This window comes from Triticum urartu, chromosome 5A (genome assembly GCF_056163025.1).
Source record: "Triticum urartu cultivar PI428250 chromosome 5A, HENAU_Tu73, whole genome shotgun sequence".
Lineage (NCBI taxonomy): Eukaryota > Viridiplantae > Streptophyta > Magnoliopsida > Poales > Poaceae > Triticum > Triticum urartu.
This window is the reverse complement of record NC_141877.1, coordinates 219,531,468-219,555,774: the sequence shown is the minus strand read 5'-3', so window position 1 is coordinate 219,555,774 and position 24,307 is coordinate 219,531,468. Positions and strand designations below refer to the sequence as shown.

Genomic DNA, 24,307 nt, shown 5'->3' with positions numbered 1-24,307 from the left:
AGTTTTTTAAAAGAGTAGAGAGTAGAGAAGTAGAGATAAATATTAAATATAAAATAAATATAACAGTATAGAAGAGAGTAGACATAGCAGGGACGTTAGGAAAGGATCGCACGCGCAGGGGAAAAATAGGCCGGGCGCACGCTAGTTTTGGCGCGCGGCATCTGGCGCGCTTTATAAAATCCAACGCCCTCCCACCTCTCTGTGCCTTGCCACCATTCTCTCCCCACTCTGTGCCTTACCACCGCTCTCTCCCCGCTCTTTCTCGCCTCGCCGCCGCAGCTCCACCGTGTTGCTGCGTCGCCGGGAAACTTGGAAATACCGCGGCGTCCGCGCGCGCCCTCCGGCGGCTTCTCCACCGAGATGTTGTTCCGCGGGATGCATCTCGGCCTCGGCAATTTTGACAATGCCAACGAGGCCGCCCGCGCCTACGACACGGCGGCGTGGCGCCTCCGGTGCCCTCATAGAACATTGAACTTCCCCAACGTGCCGACGCGGGAGCGGGCGCAGGAGCCCGCGCCTCTGCCGTGGCTTATCACCAATGAGGATCGTCGCGACAACCAGAGGTGGGAGCACTGTCTCAGCATCACCGAGATGGACGAGGAAGCCATGATGCTGTGGCGCCAACGCTTCCTGCAGGACATCATCAACGAGCGCGAGTTCTACGCGCAAAGGAGGGCCGAGAGGGAGAAGCGGAGGGCGGAGCGAGCCGCCTATCGTGAGGACAAGCATACGCCAAAAGTGGACCCTCAATTCAACATGAGGCTAGGAGCAGCGTCACCCTGGGAATCCAACGACGGTCGGTATCTTCATGCCTACATTGATACGTCAGAGTAGGACATCATCGAGGAGGAGTCGGATGACGAGGAGTAGTTGAACTATCTATTTTCTATCTATCTATGCTGAGAACTATCCTCTACTCTCTAGTCTCTACTCTCTATCTCTACTTCTCGATCTCAGCACTGTAAACGCTTTTTAAAGCGGCGCGCGTTGCACTTCTGTTGGAGATGCTCTACCATGCAGACGAGTGCTTTAATGTTGCCCACAAGATGCATGAGTATTACTAGTAGTATATTTTTCTTGCCATGTTGAGATTTTAAAACCACGAGTGCGAACATGCAGCAGAGCAATGAAGGCCAAACACAGGATATTGGGGACATCTTCAAGGAGCACGGGAAGTTAAAGAGGAGCTGCACCGAACCTTTAAAACGAGCTTTGGTAAGTTACACCCTTTCAATTACTTTCGTTTAGCCTCATGTTCTTCGATGTGTATATGTTGTAGTTTCTGTTTCTCTTAGCCTCGTGTTCTTCGATGGGTAATAAGAAGAGCCTTAATCGTCCTAATGCTTCCATTTTTAGCTTGATGTAAGAAGTGGGTGTTCTCACCTTGTAGTCTATTTTTATATTTTTTTCCTTTTCAATTCACTTCTGCGAGTCCTGTTTATTTGGCTTCTACAAAATGGATCTGGGTTGCTCTGAGTATTGATCTAAAAAAGAAGTAACTTCATGTCGGGATGCAGGTCCTATGAGGAGGGAAGTATGGTCAACCTCGAGATCATGTTTCCAAAATGAGGCTGGATTACACACAAGGTGCCAGTTCCCTAATGATGCTGGATTAGACACAAGGTGCAAATTCCCAGATGATGCTGGATTACGCACAAGCCGGGTGGAGTCGTCAGCTGTTCGTGTCCTCGTGGCTCTAGTAAAGGCTGAAAGAAAGCGTGCAGCAGCCCTTGGGAATGTAGCTGAGTTCCTAAAAAAGCGAAAAGAGCAATCAGATGCTCTCTTCACCCAAGCTAAAGAAGAGATGGAAGAACCAAGAAATAAGCTAACAGAGGCAGAGCAAGCTAGGCATCTCTTGCTATCTAAAACTGTTGTCAAAACAAAATTTCCTTCATAATTGCTAGGTTCAAATGTTTATCCAGTCAGCATGTCTGTTGTGATGTCCGTGCATCTACGAATGTGGCACAAAAAAAATTCGGGTCATGTAAAAATAGCAATTACTTTCCAAACAATAACAAACGAAGCATTGGACATGGTATAGTTCACGCGCAAGCCCGACATTCCAAGTTCAACATTCACATCAAACTCATGTTCACAGATATTTGCACATTCATAGATAATTTCCACAACCATGATTCACTTCACAGCCAAAAAATGTGAGGGGAGTTATAAATAAAGAAAAACCTCCAGTTCCTGCTACCACTGCGAGCACAAGTTAAGACCATGCGTAATTAATTATATTTTGGTCATTTTTTGTGTTCTAAAATGTCGGCCGGCTTGTGGAAGGATGTGTTGCCGGCACACGCACGGATTCAATGGAGGAAGGTGGGGTAGTCTGAAGCCGGTTGCATGCGGCGAGGTGGTGTGTTCAGCCGGGCCTGCAGTGAGTGGGGCCCTCTTGGCCGGCACGCTGGTTCAATGCCTGCGCTATGAGAGGTCGCATCCTTGTCAGAGCAATCACTCCCTCTATTCCTTTTTTGTTTTGGTATAACAAAATTTCGTTTTCCATTCACATTTTACAAGTAAAATTCATGGTCAAACTTTGACCCAAACTACGATGGGGAATGGTAAATTGGAACAGAGGTAGTAGTTTTTTTAATCAAAGAATAGTTTCCCCCTTCTGATTTTCATTAGTAAAAACGAACATCTAAACCATAGTATTTTCCCAAGAACTACCAGGTTCAACATCTCGCAACATAAACCCATACAACCATACGCCAATGAGGTAGTAGTAATGAATTCCATTTTCGCTCCATACCAATCGGTCTAAAAACTACTCAGTACTTATAACGCGCAATAGAATATCGGAACTCTTACCCCGCTAAAATAGTGATATTTTAAACGTCGCTACTCGATCCATGGCAACTGGTGAGCCACTGCCTCCAGGTCTTTCACCTGTGGCCCCAACCATCAACTCCTACGGATCAAATCATCACACGAGATGACTATTCCTACAAAGGTGCGCTCCACCATGTAGCCGGTACCCGCACAAGCAGCAATCGTGCACCTAGGGTTTTAGGGTTTATCTGTTAGTGGTGCCTTTACGTAACTCTCTTGTGTGCAAGACAGCGAGAGACCGACTGCGTGCGTGCGCCTCTTCTCTTCGTATATGTACTCCACCGTTTGTCTAGTGTCCAAAAAATTATACAGTGGTAATAACTACTCCCTCCGTTCCATAATGTAGTGCCTATAGATTTTTTGAAAAGTAAAACCTCACAAACTTTGACCAAGTTTGTGGAGAAAAGTATTTACATCTAGAGTGCGAAACATATATCACTAGATTCATCATATGATGTAGTTTCACATTATATATTTTTGCTATTGTAGATATAAATGTTTTTCTCTACAAACTTGGTCAAAGTTTGACTTCTTAAAAAATCTATAGGCACTACATTTTGGAACGATGTGTTGCCACATGATCAAAGTTGATTAATACATATTCACCGATTTTATAGAAAAAAGAATCTAGTTTCGAACTACGTATATCACTAAAAATATGTTATGTTTCTCTCAAAATATATTCCTTTGGCGGTTTTGATGAGATAAGGGAGGAATGTTGTTGGTTTCAAGATTCGAGAAGTGGTATATGTCTAATTTCTACTCTTACTAGCAAGATGCCTGTGCGTTGCATGGAACATCAAGATCTTGTGGGAGAAAAGGATGAACAAGGGAACGCCTTATCTGCAAATGTGGAGAGGAGTGCGGGTAAATTGACATAGTTTCCTTCCTATCCGTTAGATATAGATCGGACGGCCTATATTACAGGATGGCAGGCACACCATCATCACCGACTATGCTTTTTATAAGAGTAGAGATAAAAATAGAGTTGCTGATGCACTACACCATGCACCAGAATTCCCTACCGACGTTTGTTGGGAAAAAGTCGCTATTGCCAACTGATGATCTATTAGGAAAATTTCTAACGGACCGTGGGTCGGGAAACCTCTATGCAGTGACCCATTGTTGGTCGGGAATACTACAACATACGACGTCCAACAGTTGGTCGGGAATTCTTTTATGGCCCACGAACCATCGGTCGGGAAATAACCCCGACCAACAATCGGACATTAAATGGGCCTTGCGCGCGAACGGCCGAAAGTTTAGCGCCAATAACCGGCTCGGCCCGCGAAGATTTCCCCCAAAATCAATAGCTTCTCATTTCGTTCCCCTCGCATGCGCAAAGGAGCCAAATCCCTAGCTCTTCGTTCCCCACGTGCGCCGCCCGGGGTCCGGTGGTCGTTCCCACGCCGTCCCACCGCCGCCACGCATCGCCCGGGGCTATCGCCGATCGATCCCGGCGCCATCCCACCACCAGCCCACCACCATCCACCCCGCCCTACCTCTGCAGCGCCGCCCCACGCCACCCTCCCTCTGCCGCGCCACTCCAGCGCCGCCCAACGCCGTCCGGCCTCTCCACTGCCGGCCCCACGTCCTCGTGCTACATCCAGCAAAGCTGCCGCCCCCTCCCTGGCTGGACCTCCCACATCTGCACCACGAAGGGACATGCGGCGGCGGCGGCGGCGAGTTGGATCTGGGCAGCGTGCTGCTGGGCAAGGTCATCGATACGGGCATATGACTGAGGTACAGCTCCTCCCTCTCATCCTTGCCTCCCTGGAGGCGTATTGCGACAGTGGGCTGGCGGGGAAAAGAGTGCTCTGGCAGTGGGTAACAGGGAGCTCCGGCGGTGGGTAACGACCGAACGAGTAGATGTTCCAGTGGACAAGGCACCTCATGCTTTTATTCTTCTCTGGTTCTCCGGTTTGATGTGTACTGTTGCTAGCTAGTCTAATTGTGAGAAGTTGAGCTTTGTGAGAAGCTTTGTGGTTGCAATATGAACCAATTTTAGAAGTTGAGCTCTTGTGTGCAGATTTTGTTTGTTTCCATTGCAAATTTTGTGGTAGCAATATATATTAATCTTTTGTTTGTGCAACAAGTGCAGGAACTAATGGACTGAATGGAATTGACGTTAGCTTCAGAAGGAGGCATAATCTAGGAACTAATGGACTGAATGGAATCTTTTGTTTATACCTATGAAGATTTGTATGTACAGTACATATGCTTCTCTTAAACTAATGGATTAATTTAATCTATTTTTGCAAGGTATAATTTAATCTAATTTGTGGCACTGAAGTACATATGTTTTTCTCTAATGCATTTCTGAATATAATAGTCAGGCGCACTACAGTCTTTTCCATCCCAGAGAAAAGTAAGAAAGAAAACTAGTGGTCTTCTCTAGAAAAAAGCTGTACTTTTGAAAATATTTTGAGGTGTTTGTCCAAGTACATACCATGGTTTTACAAACTGTAGTATCCCCAATGTATCTATTGCTATCACCAGGAAGATAACATTCTGTTCTCGGAGTCCATGTATCTATTGCTGCCACCAGGAAGATAGCAACATCGCTTTCAGTACCATTCAATTTATGGCCACAACTGAAGACTAAACAAAGATAGTTGAAATACTGTACTTCTCACGTGGATAGAAAACACCAGTAAGGTGTATCTCTAATACTTACCTATATGGTACCAGTTCTCTAGAAAAAGAAGTTACATGACCACATAACTCTTTCTTGTGTTCAAGAAATAAAAATTATGTAGTGTCAATTAGGTCTTTTATGTCTCATATTCTATCTATCTCGCAGATCTCTGATGGTGGAAAGACAACATTTGTTTATGTCATTGTCGATAAGAAAATGTGAGAATATATCTTTTCTTTCGTCATTATTGTCAAAAGGCAGCTAGTAATTAGCTTCTTGTAGTTATAACTAGATGAGTGTAGCAGTCAACACAGCTACAGCTACAACATTTGTTTATGTTCCTTGGTCTGCACCTCGACATAAATTATTTTCAGTTTCACGGCATAACATAAACCGTTCAGTGCACAACATTTTTTTTCACCCTGTGATATAAATCACGTGAAGATAATCATGAAATGGTTGAATCATCCAATTATTTCTCAAAACTTTGGGTCGCGTCTCCTTGTCGACTTTGGTTATTCTTAGTGTGACACTTCTGTATGGATCTCAAGTTTACAGGCCTGCAAATAAGAATTATTCACTTCAAAGTTAGTTGGCTGTATATTCAGTTTCTATGTTTCATACATGATGCTCTTTACTGTTAAGTTGAACAGATAGTACTGTAGTACTTAGTGGAAAGGAAATTTCATCAGCTTGCATGTATATTAATTGTATGATTTTTTGTCTTTCCAGGTTGCTGTCAGGTTGTGTAGGAAAGACAGACACTACACCACGCACTAGATTTTCCTACAGATGTGTGTTGGGAAAAGTCAGTTTCGCCGGCAATTTTATTTTCTTATATTGCTATATCATTTTGTGCTTCTAATGTTTTTCTGCACCATTCGAGCTAGTATGTTTTGCATCAAAAAATTAAATGTGCACCACACTTTTTCATCAAATATTCATCTATAGGCCGTATGACTTTTATTTTCCTAAACCTCCCTGGGCCATTCGTGAGAGGGAGACAATGTAAATATTCAATTTTGTGTAATGATTTTCGCAATAGCTTTTCTTGTGGGTTTGGCAATTATGTAAAGATAATTGACTATAGCACAAACTGAAGAAGTTCTTGACCATGTTTGTGTAATTTGTACATAGTAAGGAAACTATGATGTAGGTTGTAGTTCATTTACATGGCATCGTAAGGATTAAAACATATATATTAATGCCTTAAATTTATGTTGCCTTTTTTTATTTAAAGCAAAGACTGCTTTCTCGTGACTGTTGTTTGAAAAGTTGTCTCTCAGGTTGAATTAGCTCATGGTGGGAGTGATTAATCTTACTCGCATGATCGCCCAAGCAGCGTTAGCAATGGACGCCATGGAGGTGTTTCTAGGTGCTCTGAATACCAAGGTTTGTACTTCTGTCTTGTTAATGAGTTCACTATAATCCAATTTACGGCGTGGAAGATGTATTGTTTCATATCGATCTCTGTGTATGTTCCTCTGATGTGTTATTGTAATCCAATTTTGTTTCAAGCACACCAACTGATTTTCCTGTTGTATTTCCATAGCTGCTAAATGTCTCCTGTTGCATTTTCAGCGATGTACTCATATAGCGTGTCTTTTACAAGAGGAAAAATGGCAGAGTATGAACACCAACTGAAAGTAGCAGAGTATGAACTAATGACAAGTCGAAAGTAAGCCATCCTACTGAGTTAAAATGTAGTATATTCATCCACACATTTTCATTTTTGGTGGAAAGTAAATATAGGTAGAACATTCAGCAGTACAAACACAACTAGCTGAAGTCAGTGATATAAGTTCTATTCTGTTCTGAAAATAGAACATCTAAAACACATGTGCTTTATGTGATGGCTTAGTTCCTCCCTGCTTTTCCTTTTTAAATTCATCGTAATTTACTAAACCTTCTAGTTCTGTTATCTGGGCTAGACCTCCACATATCTTTTATGTGATGGTTTAGTTCCTCTAGAGATTACCTTGAAATTTGGAATTTCAAAGTCTTCCTGTGATTACTAATTACCAAGATATCATGTGGTATTATGTGCTATTTATAATGGGGCACCGTATTATTAACTAACTTTTATTGTCTATACACTGAATGCAAACAAGGTATTTTGTGTTTTTATTCTCTGTTTTGCACAAGTGGCGTGCAACTGTTTCCATGATTTTTATTATCTGGAAGCAATAGCAAGGATTTATCATACATGAGGGTACTTAAAGGCCAGCTAGGAAATAAAATAGCTTTGAATACCAAACTCGAGAACCTACTTTTGTAAGTAGACTTTTAGTGCTGCCATTATCGTGAACTATATGCAGCATGGAGCACTCTAATTATTCTTCTTCTAGATCCACTATGAACTACTAGAAACCTGTACTAAAAGTCTGCACTATCAATTTCAATTATCATGGAAACAGTCACAGTTAAATCCACTATCAATTTCAATTATCTAATTGTACTATCAATTTCAATTATCATGGTATATTAAAGTCAAAGCTAAAGTAACTATGAACTACTAGAAATCTGTACATCTACTGAAAGAGTCACAGTTATATATATATATAGTGTTTAGTTGTATGTTTTTTTGGAACAAGTGTTGGAATATGGGGTAATGGTACCTATGTACAGTAACTTAAGTATGTCCCAGGTACACTATATGCCCAGCAATCGTAAAAAGTAAGTGATGCATTTCCTTTCGAATGGATAGAAAAAAAGTGGGTGAAGGGCTTCTATGCCACATCCATGGCTACTGCTGGAAGTTAATTGCTGGTCTTGATGTCCTGAAATGCTACTTTTATACATTAGGCATGAATATTCCTCATTTTGTGCTGTTGTGTGTGCACAGTGCACATGTGAATTCTGCCAGCATTCAATTTCTTAAATTAATTGAACATTCTAATAAGTGAGACTTATTTAAATTCTGTAGGGCACAAACATAAGGATTGGAATCACAATGAACCATGAAGCGAGTGATCCGCATCAACTGGATGTTCTACTTTTCATTTTGTACAACTGATGTCTCATACTACTTTCATCTTTTTGCTTCTATAAATCTGGTGTATGGTGTCCTGTGCGAACAGACTGAAGTGTATGTCTGTGACAATTAGTTAATGGAATAAAAATGTTTGGTGCACCTGATGAATGTTGTCTTGGTGATTATGCTTTAGAACACGTGAACTATATGTACACAACAATTTGTACCACACGTTAACTACGGTTGTGGTTTGCTAAGCAAAATGTTGATCAACTGTTGGTTGTCAAAAGTAAACATTGTCTGATTGTTGGTCGGCAAAGCAAATCCCGTCTAACAGTCGGTCGGGAAAGGCTAACACCAAGCCCAACAAAATGTTGGTCGGGAAAGAATTACCATCAGATTATCGGTCGAGAAAGGCTCATGAATGCCCCAACAGACTGTTGGTCGGGAAAGGCCCATGGCAGGCCGAACAAACTGTTGGTCGGGAAAAGTACCCCTTAGCCGTCACGCAATCGGTCGGGAAAGATATGTCTGTCGGGAAATGGCTTTCCCGTCTGGACTTTCCCCAACAGACGTGATCGGTCGGCAATAGTTTTTCCCGACCGACTGTTTGTTGGTGGAAGCTGTATTTCCAACCAACCTGGCTGTCGGGAATGTAGTGTTGTGGTGTAGTGATGATGGTGTGCCTGCCATCCTACAATATAGGCCGTTTGATTTATATTTGGCGGATAGGAAGGAAACTATGACAATTTTTGCAAAAAGATACCCACACCCCTCTCCACATTTGCAAATAAGGCCTTCCCTCATTCATCCTTTTCTCCCACAAGCTAAACTAGTCATACACATGCATCTTGATGTTCCGTGCAATGCATGGGCATCTTGCTAGTTCACTACACCATGCACCAGAATTCCCTACCGACGTTTGTTGGGAAAAAGTCGCTATTGCCAACTGATGATCTATTAGGAAAATTTCTAACGGACCGTGGGTCGGGAAACCTCTATGCAGTGACCCATTGTTGGTCGGGAATACTACAACATACGACGTCCAACAGTTGGTCGGGAATTCTTTTATGGCCCACGAACCATCGGTCGGGAAATAACCCCGACCAACAATCGGACATTAAATGGGCCTTGCGCACGAACGGCCGAAAGTTTGGCGCCAATAACCGTCTCGGCCCGCGAAGATTTCCCCCCAAAATCAATAGCTTCTCATTTCGTTCCCCTCGCATGCGCAAAGGAGCCAAATCCCTAGCTCTTCGTTCCCCACGCGCGCCGCCCGGGGTCCGGTGGTCGTTCCCACGCCGTCCCACCGCCGCCACGCATCGCCCGGGGCTATCGCCGATCGATCCCGGCGCCATCCCACCACCAGCCCACCACCATCCACCCCGCCCTACCTCTGCAGCGCCGCCCCACGCCACCCTCCCTCTGCCGCGCCACTCCAGCGCCGCCCAACGCCGTCCGGCCTCTCCACTGCCGGCCCCACGCCCTCGTGCTACATCCAGCAAAGCTGCCGCCCCCTCCCTGGCTGGACCTCCCGCATCTGCACCACGAAGGGACATGCGGCGGCGGCGGCGGCGAGTTGGATCTGGGCAGCGTGCTGCTGGGCAAGGTCATCGATACGGGCATATGACTAAGGTACAGCTCCTCCCTCTCATCCTTGCCTCCCTGGAGGCGTATTGCGACAGTGGGCTGGCGGGGAAAAGAGTGCTCTGGCAGTGGGTAACAGGGAGCTCCGGCGGTGGGGAACGACCGAACGAGTAGATGTTCCAGTGGACAAGGCACCTCATGCTTTTCTTCTTCTCTCGTTCTCCGGTTTGATGTGTACTATTGCTAGCTAGTCTAATTGTGAGAAGTTGAGCTTTGTGAGAAGCTTTGTGGTTGCAATATGAACCAATTTTAGAAGTTGAGCTCTTGTGTGCAGATTTTGTTTGTTTCCATTGCAAATTTTGTGGTAGCAATATATATTAATCTTTTGTTTGTGCAACAAATGCAGGAACTAATGGACTGAATGGAATTGACGTTAGCTTCAGAAGGAGGCATAATCTAGGAACTAATGGACTGAATGGAATCTTTTGTTTATACCTATGAAGATTTGTATGTACAGTACATATGCTTCTCTGAAACTAATGGATTAATTTAATCTATTTTTGCGAGGTATAATTTAATCTAATTTGTGGCACTGAAGTACATATGTTTTTCTCTGATGCATTTCTGAATATAATAGTCAGGCGCACTACAGTCTTTTCCATCCCAGAGAAAAGTAAGAAAGAAAACTAGTGGTCTTCTCTAGAAAAAAGCTGTACTTTTGAAAATATTTTGAGGTGTTTGTCCAAGTACATACCATGGTTTTACAAACTGTAGTATCCCCAATGTATCTATTTCTATCACCAGGAAGATAACATTCTGTTCTCGGTGTCCATGTATCTATTGCTACCACCAGGAAGATAGCAACATCGCTTTCAGTACCATTCAATTTATGGCCACAACTGAAGACTAAACAAAGATAGTTGAAATACTGTACTTCTCACGTGGATAGAAAACACCAGTAAGGTGTATCTCTAATACTTAGCTATATGGTACCAGTTCTCTAGAAAAAGAAGTTACATGACCACATAACTCTTTCTTGTGTTCAAGAAATAAAAATTATGTAGTGTCAATTAGGTCTTTTATGTCTCATATTCTATCTATCTTGCAGATCTCTGATGGTGGAAAGACAACATTTGTTTATGTCATTGTCGATAAGAAAATGTGAGAATATATCTTTTCTTTCGTCATTATTGTCGAAAGGCAGCTAGTACTTAGCTTCTTGTAGTTATAACTAGATGAGTGTAGCAGTCAACACGGCTACAGCTACAACATTTGTTTATGTTCCTTGGTCTGCACCTCGACATAAATTATTTTCAGTTTCACGGCATAACATAAACCGTTCAGTGCACAACATTTTTTTTCACCCTGTGATATAAATCACGTGAAGATAATCATGAAATGGTTGAATCATCCAATTATTTCTCAAAACTTTGGGTCGCGTCTCCTGGTCGACTTTGGTTATTCTTAGTGTGACACTTCTGTATGGATCCCAAGTTTACAGGCCTGCAAATCGGAATTATTCACCTCAAAGTTAGTTGGTTGTATATTCAGTTTCTATGTTTCATACATGATGCTCTTTACTGTTAAGTTGAACAGATAGTACTGTAGTACTTAGTGGAAAGGAAATTTCATCAGCTTGCATGTATATTAATTGTATGATTTTTTGTCTTTCCAGGTTGCTGTCAGGTTGTGTAGGAAAGACAAACACTACACCACGCACTAGATTTTCCTACAGATGTGTGTTGGGAAAAGTCAGTTTCGCCGGCAATTTTATTTTCTTATATTGCTATATCATTTTGTGCTTCTAATGTTTTTCTGCACCATTCGAGCTAGTATGTTTTGCATCAAAAAATTAAATGTGCACCACACTTTTTCATCAAATATTCATCTATAGGCCGTATGACTTTTATTTTCCTAAACCTCCCTGGGCCATTCGTGAGAGGGAGACAATGTAAATATTCAATTTTTTGTAATGATTTTCGCAATAGCTTTTCTTGTGGGTTTGGCAATTATGTAAAGATAATTGACTATAGCACAAACTGAAGAAGTTCTTGACCATGTTTGTGTAATTTGTACATAGTAAGGAAACTATGATGTAGGTTGTAGTTCATTTACATGGCATCGTAAGGATTAAAACATATATATTAATGCCTTAAATTTATGTTGCCTTTTTTTATTTAAAGCAAAGACTGCTTTCTCGTGACTGTTGTTTGAAAAGTTGTCTCTCAGGTGGAATTAGCTCATGCTGGGAGTGATTAATCTTACTCGTATGATCGCCCAAGCAGCGTTAGCAATGGACGCCATGGAGGTGTGTCTAGGTGCTCTGAATACCAAGGTTTGTACTTCTGTCTTGTTAATGAGTTCACTATAATCCAATTTACGGCGTGGAAGATGTATTGTTTCATATCGATCTCTGTGTATGTTCCTCTGATGTGTTATTGTAATCCAATTTTGTTTCAAGCACACCAACTGATTTTCCTGTTGTATTTCCATAGCTGCTAAATGTCTCCTGTTGCATTTTCAGCGATGTACTCATATAGCGTGTCTTTTACAAGAGGAAAAATGGCAGAGTATGAACACCAACTGAAACTAGCAGAGTATGAACTAATGACAAGTCGAAAGTAAGCCATCCTGCTGAGTTAAAATGTAGTATATTCATCCACACATTTTCATTTTTGGTGGAAAGTAAATATAGGTAGAACATTCAGCAGTACAAACACAACTAGCTGAAGTCAGTGATATAAGTTCTATTCTGTTCTGAAAATAGAACATCTAAAACACATGTGCTTTATGTGATGGCTTAGTTCCTCCCTGCTTTTCCTTTTTAAATTCATTGTAATTTACTAAACCTTCTAGTTCTGTTATCTGGGCTAGACCTCCACATATCTTTTATGTGATGGTTTAGTTCCTCTAGAGATTACCTTGAAATTTGGAATTTCAAAGTCTTCCTGTGATTACTAATTACCAAGATATCATGTGGTATTATGTGATATTTATAATGGGGCACCGTATTATTAACTAACTTTTATTGTCTATACACTGAATGCAAACAAGGTATTTTGTGTTTTTATTCTCTGTTTTGCACAAGTGGCGTGCAACTGTTTCCATGATTTTTATTATCTGGAAGCAATAGCAAGGATTTATCATACATGAGGGTACTTAAAGGCCAGCTAGGAAATAAAATAGCTTTGAATACCAAACTCGAGAACCTACTTTTGTAAGTAGACTTTTAGTGCTGCCATTATCGTGAACTATATGCAGCATGGAGCACTCTAATTATTCTTCTTCTAGATCCACTATGAACTACTAGAAACCTGTACTAAAAGTCTGCACTATCAATTTCAATTATCATGGAAACAGTCACAGTTAAATCCACTATCAATTTCAATTATCTAATTGTACTATCAATTTCAATTATCATGGTATATTAAAGTCAAAGCTAAATCAACTATGAACTACTAGAAATCTGTACATCTACTGAAAGAGTCACAGTTATATATATATATATAGTGTTTAGTTGTATGTTTTTTGGAACAAGTGTTGGAATATGGGGTAATGGTACCTATGTACAGTAACTTAAGTATGTCCCAGGTACACTATATGCCCAGCAATCGTAAAAAGTAAGTGATGCATTTCCTTTCGAATGGATAGAAAAAAAGTGGGTGAAGGGCTTCTATGCCACATCCATGGCTACTGCTGGAAGTTAATTGCCGGTCTTGATGTCCTGAAATGCTACTTTTATACATTAGGCATGAATATTCCTCATTTTGTGCTGTTGTGTGTGCACAGTGCACATGTGAATTCTGCCAGCATTCAATTTCTTAAATTAATTGAACATTCTAATAAGTGAGACTTATTTAAATTCTGTAGGGCGCAAACATAAGGATTGGAATCACAATGAACCATGAAGCGAGTGATCCGCATCAACTGGATGTTCTACTTTTCATTTTGTACAACTGATGTCTCATACTACTTTCATCTTTTTGCTTCTATAAATCTGGTGTATGGTGTCCTGTGCGAACAGACTGAAGTGTATGTCTGTGACAATTAGTTAATGGAATAAAAATGTTTGGTGCACCTGATGAATGTTGTCTTGGTGATTATGCTTTAGAACACGTGAACTATATGTACGCAACAATTTGTACCACACGTTAACTACGGTTGTGGTTTGCTAAGCAAAATGTTGATCAACTGTTGGTTGTCAAAAGTAAACATTGTCTGATTGTTGGTCGGCAAAGCAAACCCCGTCTAACAGTCGGTCGGGAAAGGCTAACACCAAGCCCAACAAAATGTTGGTCGGGAAAGAATTACCATCAGATTATCGGTCGAGAAAGGCTCATGAATGCCCCAACAGACTGTTGGTCGGGAAAGGCCCATGGCAGGCCCAACAAACTGTTGGTTGGGAAAAGTACCCCTTAGCCGTCACGCAATCGGTCGGGAAAGATATGTCTGTCGGGAAATGGCTTTCCCGTCTGGACTTTCCCCAACAGACGTGATCGGTCGGCAATAGTTTTTCCCGACCGACTGTTTGTTGGTGGAAGCTGTATTTCCAACCAACCTGGCTGTCAGGAATGTAGTGTTGTGGTGTAGTGGTTGTTGCAAAAAGCCCATGTGTGTGAGAGAGAGAGGGAGAGAGAGGAGGAGGGAGTGCATGTGTGACAAAGACACAAAGAGTGTGTGTGCGAGAGGTATCAGCTTAAAATGAGGCGATAGTGTGTGTGTGCGCATGATCGAGAGGGCGTGTCTCAAGAAGGGAATAAAAATCTACATAGATACAAGGAGCGCGAGAGAGACATCTATGCGATAGTGGAAGCACGAGTGTGCGGGTGTATAAACCTATCTAGAGGCTAGTCGATAAATGTTTGTGAGAGAAATACGAGTCCGGGGTGCGAAAGCGAGAGTTTTGTGTGTGTGTGAGAGAGAGAGAGAGACGGTTGTCGAGAAGGGGAGTGGAAGCAGGAGTTGTGTGTGAGAGAGAGAGAGAGGGGGGGAGTTTGTCTTATCGGTAAACAAATGAATAATGTCAGTTTTATAACTGGGATGGAGACGGAAAGGAGACCGCAACAAATGTTGTGTCTGGAAGAGAGAGTAATTTTAGTGGTATGAGTCATATCTATAGACATATAGGGTGTGTGAGAGAACCCCATAAAGAGAAAGACAAAGTGAAACACGAGTGAGACTGTGTGTGTGGCGGTGAAAAAGAAAGCTTAGGTACCTAGTGATATCAGATAACGGTAGAGACGTGAGAGATAATGAAAACCGTGTAATGTATAATGATAGGGAGAGTGCGACACTTCTCAAGGGAGACGCCGAGAGACCATGTTTGGAAGTTAGGAGAAACATGAAGTGATCGTGCAAGTGAGCTGGAGAAAAGGGAGTGATAGCTACATGAAGGAGCATGTATGCGAGAGAGATGGGTGTGAAAGGAGTCAACATAAAAGGGATTCAAATATTTGAACTCGAGATGATGATACATGTAATTCATACTAGAACCAAAATTTATCTATCAAACATGCATACTCATATGAATTCACGTGCATCTATGTTATTTAATGTGTAGATATTACTGATCCATATATTTTAGTAGAACATAATTTGGTTTAAATGTTTTGAATTCAACCTTATGATTTTGAGATCATTGTATTTGTAAATAATATTATACATATAAAGGAGCAGAATTCTTTGTTGTGCTTTTGAAAGTATATATATATAATGATCTATATAGAATTTTATTCCAATCGAAAATGGATCCTGCCCGAACAAAAATAGAATACAAACTGGATTCAAAATGAGTTGGCACGGTAAACGTGCAATCTTGTGCTGCAAAAATTTGAATGAAGGGGGGAAAGTCGCAGTAACCGCCCGGAACCAAAATCCGTGAGATGGAAATTACTGCCTATCCCTGCCACGCAAAGCCTATCGGCTCGATTTCTATAGGTTTTGATAGGGGTAGGTTTGTAATTTCACACAAACGTGACATAACCGCCTCTCACCCGGATTCATACATGGTGGGCACCAAAAACAAACTCTCGTCGGCAAATATTCGGTGTATGCGAGATTACCGTCCTATCCCCAACCCACTAATATTGCTATGATGTAGGAAATTTTAAACGGGGGCTAAGTTTGTAAATTTCCTCGCATTTCAGACAAGCGCGCCCTGAAGACATGGTTCCCCCTTCCTCTCTCCCTCCAATTCCCCATTCGTACTCCGTGGGCGCCAATACACCCTCCCCACCCCAGCCTCCTCCGTCCACCACCCCATCCACCGCCGTCCTCCTCCACCATGCTGGAGCTGATACCCAGACACCGTCGGCCATTACAAGAGATTAACCTCTCTCATCCACGGCTTTGGACTAGGATCCTTGCATCCCGTTCTCTCGCTTCATCCCCGTCGTCGTCCACCTTGCCGGCGCCGCTCCCACAACCGTCTCGTCCACCGCCGCCACCGTCTACCCTCCTAGATCTGCTTCCACACCGCCGACAGCCATCGCTACTGCAGCACCGTCAAATTCTTAGTAGATGCATACATGGCGCCGCACCAGAGGCGATACTCTTTCGTATCTGGTCAACTTATTTATCACAGCAAGAAAATAGATCGCCACTACTTTACTCTGACTTCTTATCCATCACTTACTTGTTAGTTGAAAGCAAACATTGGATGCAAAGTTGCCTTTGTCCAGTTTGCACCTTCAGATCCGCCATGGCACGCTCAACACTATACTCGCAATGCTTATGGTTTACCCCTTTTATATTCCACACTAGTTAAATGACAGTAGACTAAATTTCAAAATTGGTTCAGTCCATTTTTGAGAGCTCGCCGGTGCGAAGGAAGGAGCTCGGGTGGGGACGGTGGTTGTGGGGCAGTGGTGGGGCCTCGCTGAATGAAGAAAACTCGACCCGGGTGGGGACGGGGCTGGGGGGTGGTGGTGGCGGAGGAACACAGGCAATGGGGGCCGGTGGTTCGGCCGGCAGCCCGTGCGGTGTTCTGTATGGGAAGAATCAGAGACGAGGAAGAAGAAGGGTTAGGAGACATAGGATCTTCATCCAACAGCCTGAAATGGTCGAATGACCCAAATGACAAAAGTCACACGACTTGCATGCAGACATGCCTTTATATTCAGTACCATCATCGTACCTGCTTAGCACTGCTCCTGAATCCATCAAGCTAAACAACATGACACTCATAATTCCAAACTTGTTGCTCAAATACGAATCTGATACGATGCTGATATTACTAAAACAGATAACGTTTAATTGGTCAGCTAATGTTCCTACTTTACTTTCGAAAAGCACGTGCACCACATATAGAGAGACAGCAGGGAGTTGCATTCTTAATGCACTTTGGTTCATCATGTGTGGGCACTGCGCAACGAACATTTTATTATCCAAAATCTTCTTTCTCTTCTTTAGCATGTTCCTCTTCCATTCTTCTTTAATAATTACTATCTCCGTTCCTAAATACAAGTCTTTGTATAGATTCCACCATGGACTACATATGGAGCAAAATGAGTGAATCTACACTCTAAAATGTATCTGTATACATCTATATGTGATCCTTAGTGGAAATCTCTACAAAGACTTATATTTTGGAACGGAGGTAGTATGATAGTAGTACAGTATGTTCCTTGTAGTGAAGACGAGCAGGGACATTTGTAGTGTAGAGGTCTATACGGTCAGTTGTGATGGACACTTTGAATTCTTCGAGCCTCTTTGATTCGTAGGATTTTGTAAACAAAGGAATAGGAATTGTAGTGGTCTGCCCACTTGAATCCTATAAGATTAGCAAGGAAATGCAGGGAGGTGTGTAGCCTTCTAGAGTTACACGGATATTAACAGTACCGCACCTTCAGTTGAAGAGAGCTCGTATACGAAGCCTTTCTAGCCGTTTCGGCAATACTAGCACATATTTTCTAGCAAGTTCCACTTTGCTGATTTTACTTGTGATGCTTACAGTTTTCCTGTTATATCTACACTATGATCTGTGTAGCTGCTTTGTGTCACACTAGCAGCAGTCCACTCTTGAAGCTAAACAACACACCAATCATATGTTCAAAGCTTACTTCTTCAAATACGAATTGTGATATAATACTAATATTAGTTAACAGACACACATTTAATTGGTTAGGTAATGTTTCCACTTGATTTTCCAAATGCATCTGGCCACATATCGAGAGACAACATGGGATTGCATTTCTTTGCGCGCAGTGATTCATCATGAGTGGGCAACCAACACTGTATGCAATGAAGCGGAACCTCGAGAATATGCTTCCTCTTCTATTATTTAACATGTTACTCTTCTGTTATTCTTTATTTAGTACGTACAGTATGTTCCTTGTTAGGAAGGGGAGCAGGGACATCTGCAGTCAACAGCTGATAGAGCTCACCTGTAGGTGATCGATAGGCTTTCAATTAGTAGCGGCAATACAACACCGTAATTTCCAGCCAGTTCCACTTTCCCGATTTGGATATCCTGGTTATGGTGTACCCCTTTTATGTAACCTATGATCTGCCTAGTTGTTGTGTGCTCTTGTTATCATGGTTTGGCAATAAACTCTCTATACAGTATATTATGAACCTCATCTGCCAACTATCCTTACTTCTGGAGCCTATTTTTTGTGTACTTGTGCTAGATTATATTAATGCGCGCACCATATTACAGCACACATGGGCTCTTTCATCAGAATCCAGTGATAGCACACAAGGGTTTACAGGGGTGCCCCTATATTAGAATATCCTCTGCATTACAAAGATAATCTCGCTACTATTTATGTTTTCATGCTTCTCAGATAGTATACATAATAACAGTGAATATCAGAATCCGCGCATCAGAAGAATATTGTGGAACACTACAACGACTTACAAAATTGGCACCAAGGCATTGAGTGCCATTCTGGATGCAATGAAACTCATACGCTCCCCACCTGTAGATTCTTGTTCAGAATATGATCCTAATGACTATTCTGACCTCGAGGAGTCAAAGGCAGATGGCCTGTCCTGTTCACCCATCAAGGTGCCTGTTCTAATTTGGCAAGGTTTTATTGATTGCGCGTATCTTGCATAAGTTGTCTTTCATTTCTTCTACTTTGTAGCGCCGCCATTTGCTTAGTTTACTCATCATATATGTCAAGATGCCATGCCCATCCATTATCAATACATATTCCATCTGTCATCATACCATGTTTTTCCACTCAAATTTTGTTCTTGAGCATCAGACAACAGAAAGGAAGAGGGTGATTGCCGAAATTGAAGGAGCACCAGCAAAGTCCTTGAAAAACATGGTGGTGTCGGAGAAATCAGACATCACCCCACTTATATTGGCTCTACAACCAGTGACACAAAATGTAAGACTGACTCCAGTAGACTGTACCCATACTTCATTGGCCTCACCACTAGCCCCACCAGATAGGACCTGCACTCCATCAAAAGGTATGCCAATTTCAGTTGCCATAGCACTAGCCATACCATAGAAAAATCCCACTCCAGCCAAAAGTACAGCATGTCCACCGGCCGAAGACCTTTCCCAATTGCAGAGACGACCAATTCCTACAGATTGGAACCCCATTCCAGTTATTCCCATTTTAAAAGACAATGCTTTCAATGTTGTTAGGGACTACGTGCATATATTCCCATCATGGGAAGATTATAGTGAAGACAAACACCATTTTCACATCTTCCTGTCTCACTTACGTATACGTGCTGTTATTCATGGTGATTATTTTCCTGTTTTCTACTGAGTGAACACATCAATGATTTACATTACATTGTTGTAAGTAGGTGAGGGTCAATTTGGATAATCATGACGAGCAAAGCTTGCTTGCGCTTTTCAAGGAAGCATTGCACCAGTATCGATGTTACCTGAGGAAACCACACTTTGATGGCAAGTCTATAAGCGGATTTTGTGTGAAATCTCCTGTGCTAAATTTAGAAGACATTGAATGGAAAAACCTTGTTATGCACTGGTCTCATTCCCAGGATGAGGTACTGTCTATGATATCAAATGAAAATTTGAACTTCTACTTTTCTCCATGTGCCTTACGAATCTTTTTTGGAGGAAATCTACTCGAAGAAGAATTCTGGTTTGAAAAGGACGACAGGATATCGCAAATATGATGCCCGCTACTTTGCTCTTGTTAGTACCCGTTGTCCTATATCACTATACTTGCATACATACCTGGTTCATTATGTGACAACTTGCTTATTAATTGTTCGCTCAAAATTATCTGATATGTATGAATGGTTACATTAGTGTAGAATATAACCAATGCCAATGAATTTTTTTAGCTTTGCATTGTTCTTGTAAGTACCTGCTGTCCTTTATCAGTGTACTTATATTGACAGCTAGTTGTACATGTACCATCACTCTACAGCTTATTTTCCTTTGCCCTCCATTTTCTACACATCAGATCTATATTTACTCTTACAATAAGTTTGGATAACACCGATGGTACTGAAGAAGTTTAGCTCTGCATTGCTCTTGGCTGTACCTTTTGCCTGTATCACTGTACTTACATTTATAGCTACTTGGTTATGTAGCATCACTCTTCATTTATCTTAAATATTCTCCATTTTTCTTATATTATCACATCTATATTTACTCTTAACAAAATGCAGAATAAAGACAATGCTTATGAAGAAGATTCTGTGCTGAACTTGTTGAATTGCGCCCCCCCCCCCATCAGCAAGGACATGGGCTTTATAGAGCCTGTCTTCACCAATAATATAAGTTTGTCCTTCTCAAGCCTTCAAACTTTGTTGTGTATATTTGGTTAGGCATGACTGCAACAACTGTTTATTTTTGGTGTTTGCATCAAATTGCATGTTTAAAGTTTATTATGTAGTTCATAAACAAAAGTTTGTCCTTCTCAATTTAAGTTTTCAGTTGTACAACCAAGTTCCTTCTTCATACCATGTAAATTAAACTATATAGAGAAAGTGATCTTCTTTTGCACTGCATGTATGCTTCTGTTCTTGATCCGTAATCCAGTGGTGTTGTGAACCTACCCACTATAGCACAATGTCATATTTTGCAATGTCTTAACTATGAACAATGTCATATCATTCTACTATTATTTAAACTGTATCTTTATTTGTAATCTGAAATGGGATAAATTGACAGCACACTAACCATTGATACTTATGAGTTCTTGATTTGTAATCTAGTGGTGTTGTGAAGCTGCCAACTCCTTCACAGTGTCATTTCCTGCCATGTCTTGACCTGAACAATACCATATTGTGTTAATTGTTATTTTAAACTATGTCACTTTATTTGTTAGTAAGAAATGTGATGAATTGTCAGCACTCATACTTATATGTGCAAAACCTGTTATATGTTTGCTTGTTTATCTTTTAGAATGGGGAGAATATAAGTGACAAACAAGCATAGTCTCATTAGCTTGCTCAGCTGATTCCATTGCAGCTCCCGAGCAGGGCTAACCTTTCTTCAACTCTATTGAAGTGCTGACAGTTTTTATATTATTTTGTCGGCATGTTTATTTGCACTGGTGACGATCTTTGATGCCCAGCGTATGTAATATGTTGTCTACTTGTTCTTTATTATCATAGTGGTGAACTTTGATGCCGAGTGGATGTAATATGCCATAATTTCTTTATTGTATAGTCTAGGTTTTTTCTTATTCACGGTGCTGTAGTTATTTTACTGTATATATATCCTGTCATCGTATTAACCGGCCAAACCCTAAAATTATGGTACATAATCGGGCCGTCTTGCAAATCACTATGTATGATCCACATCATGAGCCCAGTCATCTTGGTCCGTTAACAGGCCTAAATGTAAACTGGCCCACAAGTAGATTCAGGCCTTTAATAGGCCGAGTAAACCATCGGCCCTATTTTCACAAGAAAACTGTGCCGAACAGCTCACGGGCCGGCAGCAGGCCGAAATAGACCCTGGCCGATGATTGTGCCAATCACATCACGGGCTGTTAACAGGCAAAAATTGTCTCAGTCCTTGTTTGGCCCAATCAGATTATCGGCTGTGAGTAGGCCGAATGCAAACTGGGCCGTAGTTAGGCCCAACTATATGACGGGCTTTTAACAAGCAGAAATAAATATAGGGCAAAATGTTAAACGGGCCTTTAACAGGCCGAAACTAATATCAGGCCGAATTACTAAATGGGCCTTTAGCAATTGGTCCCAAAAGTATAGCGTCCAATCGACGGGCCGAATCTGATATGGGCCAATAATTTGGCCCAAAGCCTCTTGAAGGGCCGGATCTTATCTGGGCCGTAATTTGGCCCAGAACGTGGAAGGCTTTTAACGGGCCGGATCTCATATGGGCCTTTATTAGGCCCGGAACATGGCAGGCTGTTAATGGAACGGATCAAATATGGGCCGACATTTGGCCCAAAACATGGCAGCATGTGAATGGACCGACCCACTAGTGTCCTCAAAATCTTGTGGGCCTTTAGTTGGGCCAGGCCATTATGGTGGGCAAAATCTTGTGGGCCTTTAGTTGGGCCGGCCCATTATGGTACGCAAAATCTTGTGGGCCTTTAGCCGGGCCGGCCCATTATGATCCGCAAAATCGTGGGGGCCTTTAGTTGGTCCGGCCCATTATGGTCCGCAAAATCTTGTGGGCCATTAGTTAGGCTGGCCAATTTAACCTATATGGGCCTCTGTTGGGCCCTGCCACGTGTCGACGTATCATAGGCATGTATCCTCCAATGGACGGGCGACATCTGGCCCACCGAGGAGCAGACACGTGTTTCCTCCGGCCAATGAGAATTTTACACATGGAAAATCACCATTGGTCCGGGCTGTTAACACGTTATCGGATTCAAAACCGGACCCGATAGCTTAATGGCGAGCCGTTATAGTGGATGCCACGTGTCGGTCACCCTTGACTAAAGCACTTCTATGAAGCGCGATTTATCGTCATGGAAGAGGACACTTCCATGATGATAATTTTGGTAATGTCATGGAACACTTCTACGACAGCACAAGTATGACTATCTTGATTCTGTCATAAAATCGTCATGGATGTACATACATGACAGAAAACGTGACCTACTATGACAAACAAGTAACATCGCGGGAGTGTATTTTTTTTGTAGTGCATGAAATAGTTGACATGTATATTGTTTAACTAAAACGGATAGCATGACATAATTTCACATATATGATGTCTATCTAAACTGGATAGCATAGCATAACATAATTCAAAGATATGATGACTAACTAAACAGGTTCGCATGACATAATTCACATACATGTTATGTAAGTAATCAGGACCGCATGATTTAATTCATATATATGATGTCTGAACTAAGAACATGGTGTTGAATATTGTGTACATGATGTCTAAACTATGCAATGCAAGACACCATATGCATGATATGAGCAGTATAACCGTGCCAAGTTAGAGCATACACCTCGGTGGGGGAATAGGACTAGTCATCTGTCCCTGAATCCATCTCTAAGGAGCTATCGGGACCTAGCAAGAGATCTGCCTTGAGAGATAGTACTGTATGCTCTGAAGACCTTGTTTTCACTCCAAATTTTTCCATTACCCACTCAAATGGCTGCTTCATAGGAAGAGTAGTTTAATGTACCAACATTCTCGACAAATGGAAATGTAATGAAAAAAGGATGGGCAACATATCATTCAAATATATGATGCCTGGTTAAACAAGATGGCATTGCACATTTCACATATATTATGGCTGGCTAGAAGACATGAGACTCATTACTTCCCATATATGATATTGAAACTAAACAGGTGGCATTACAGAACATGTCTAAACTAAGCCGATGACATATATGATGTCGAAAGTAGGCACTTCAAGGCAACATATGCATGATATGACTAACATCATCATGCCAAGTTAGAGCAGACACCTTGGGGGGTAAATAGGAGTGGTCAGCTGCGTCTGAATCCACCTCAGAACAGATATCTTCCTTTGGATTACAATCTGGAGAGGGCGGGGGGAGGGTTTGCCATTGAACTCACCATGGAGCGATGTCTGCATGACATTGTAATGAAGAAAAGGATGGGCAAGATATCATTCAAATATATGATGCCTGGTTAAATAGGATGGCATTGCACATTTCACATATATTATGGCTAGCTAAAAGACATGAGACTCATTAATTCCCATATATGATATTGAAACTAAATAGGTGGCATTACAGAACATGTCTAAACTAAGCATATGACATATATGATGTCGAAAGTAGGCACTTCAAGGCAACAGATACATGATATGACTAATATCATCATGCCAAGTTAGAGCAGACACCTTGGGGTAAAC

At 41.8% G+C, this 24,307-nt stretch overlaps 1 protein-coding gene across 1 annotated transcript; it reads left to right on the top strand.

Annotated features, from left to right (window-relative positions):
• Positions 1–360: 360 nt before the first annotated feature.
• Positions 361–834, top strand: LOC147970849 (uncharacterized). The gene has a single exon (XM_087523676.1). The coding sequence runs from the start codon at positions 361–363 to the stop codon at positions 832–834; it is 474 nt and encodes a 157-aa protein (XP_087379802.1).
• The last annotated feature ends 23,473 nt before the right edge of the window (positions 835–24,307 follow it).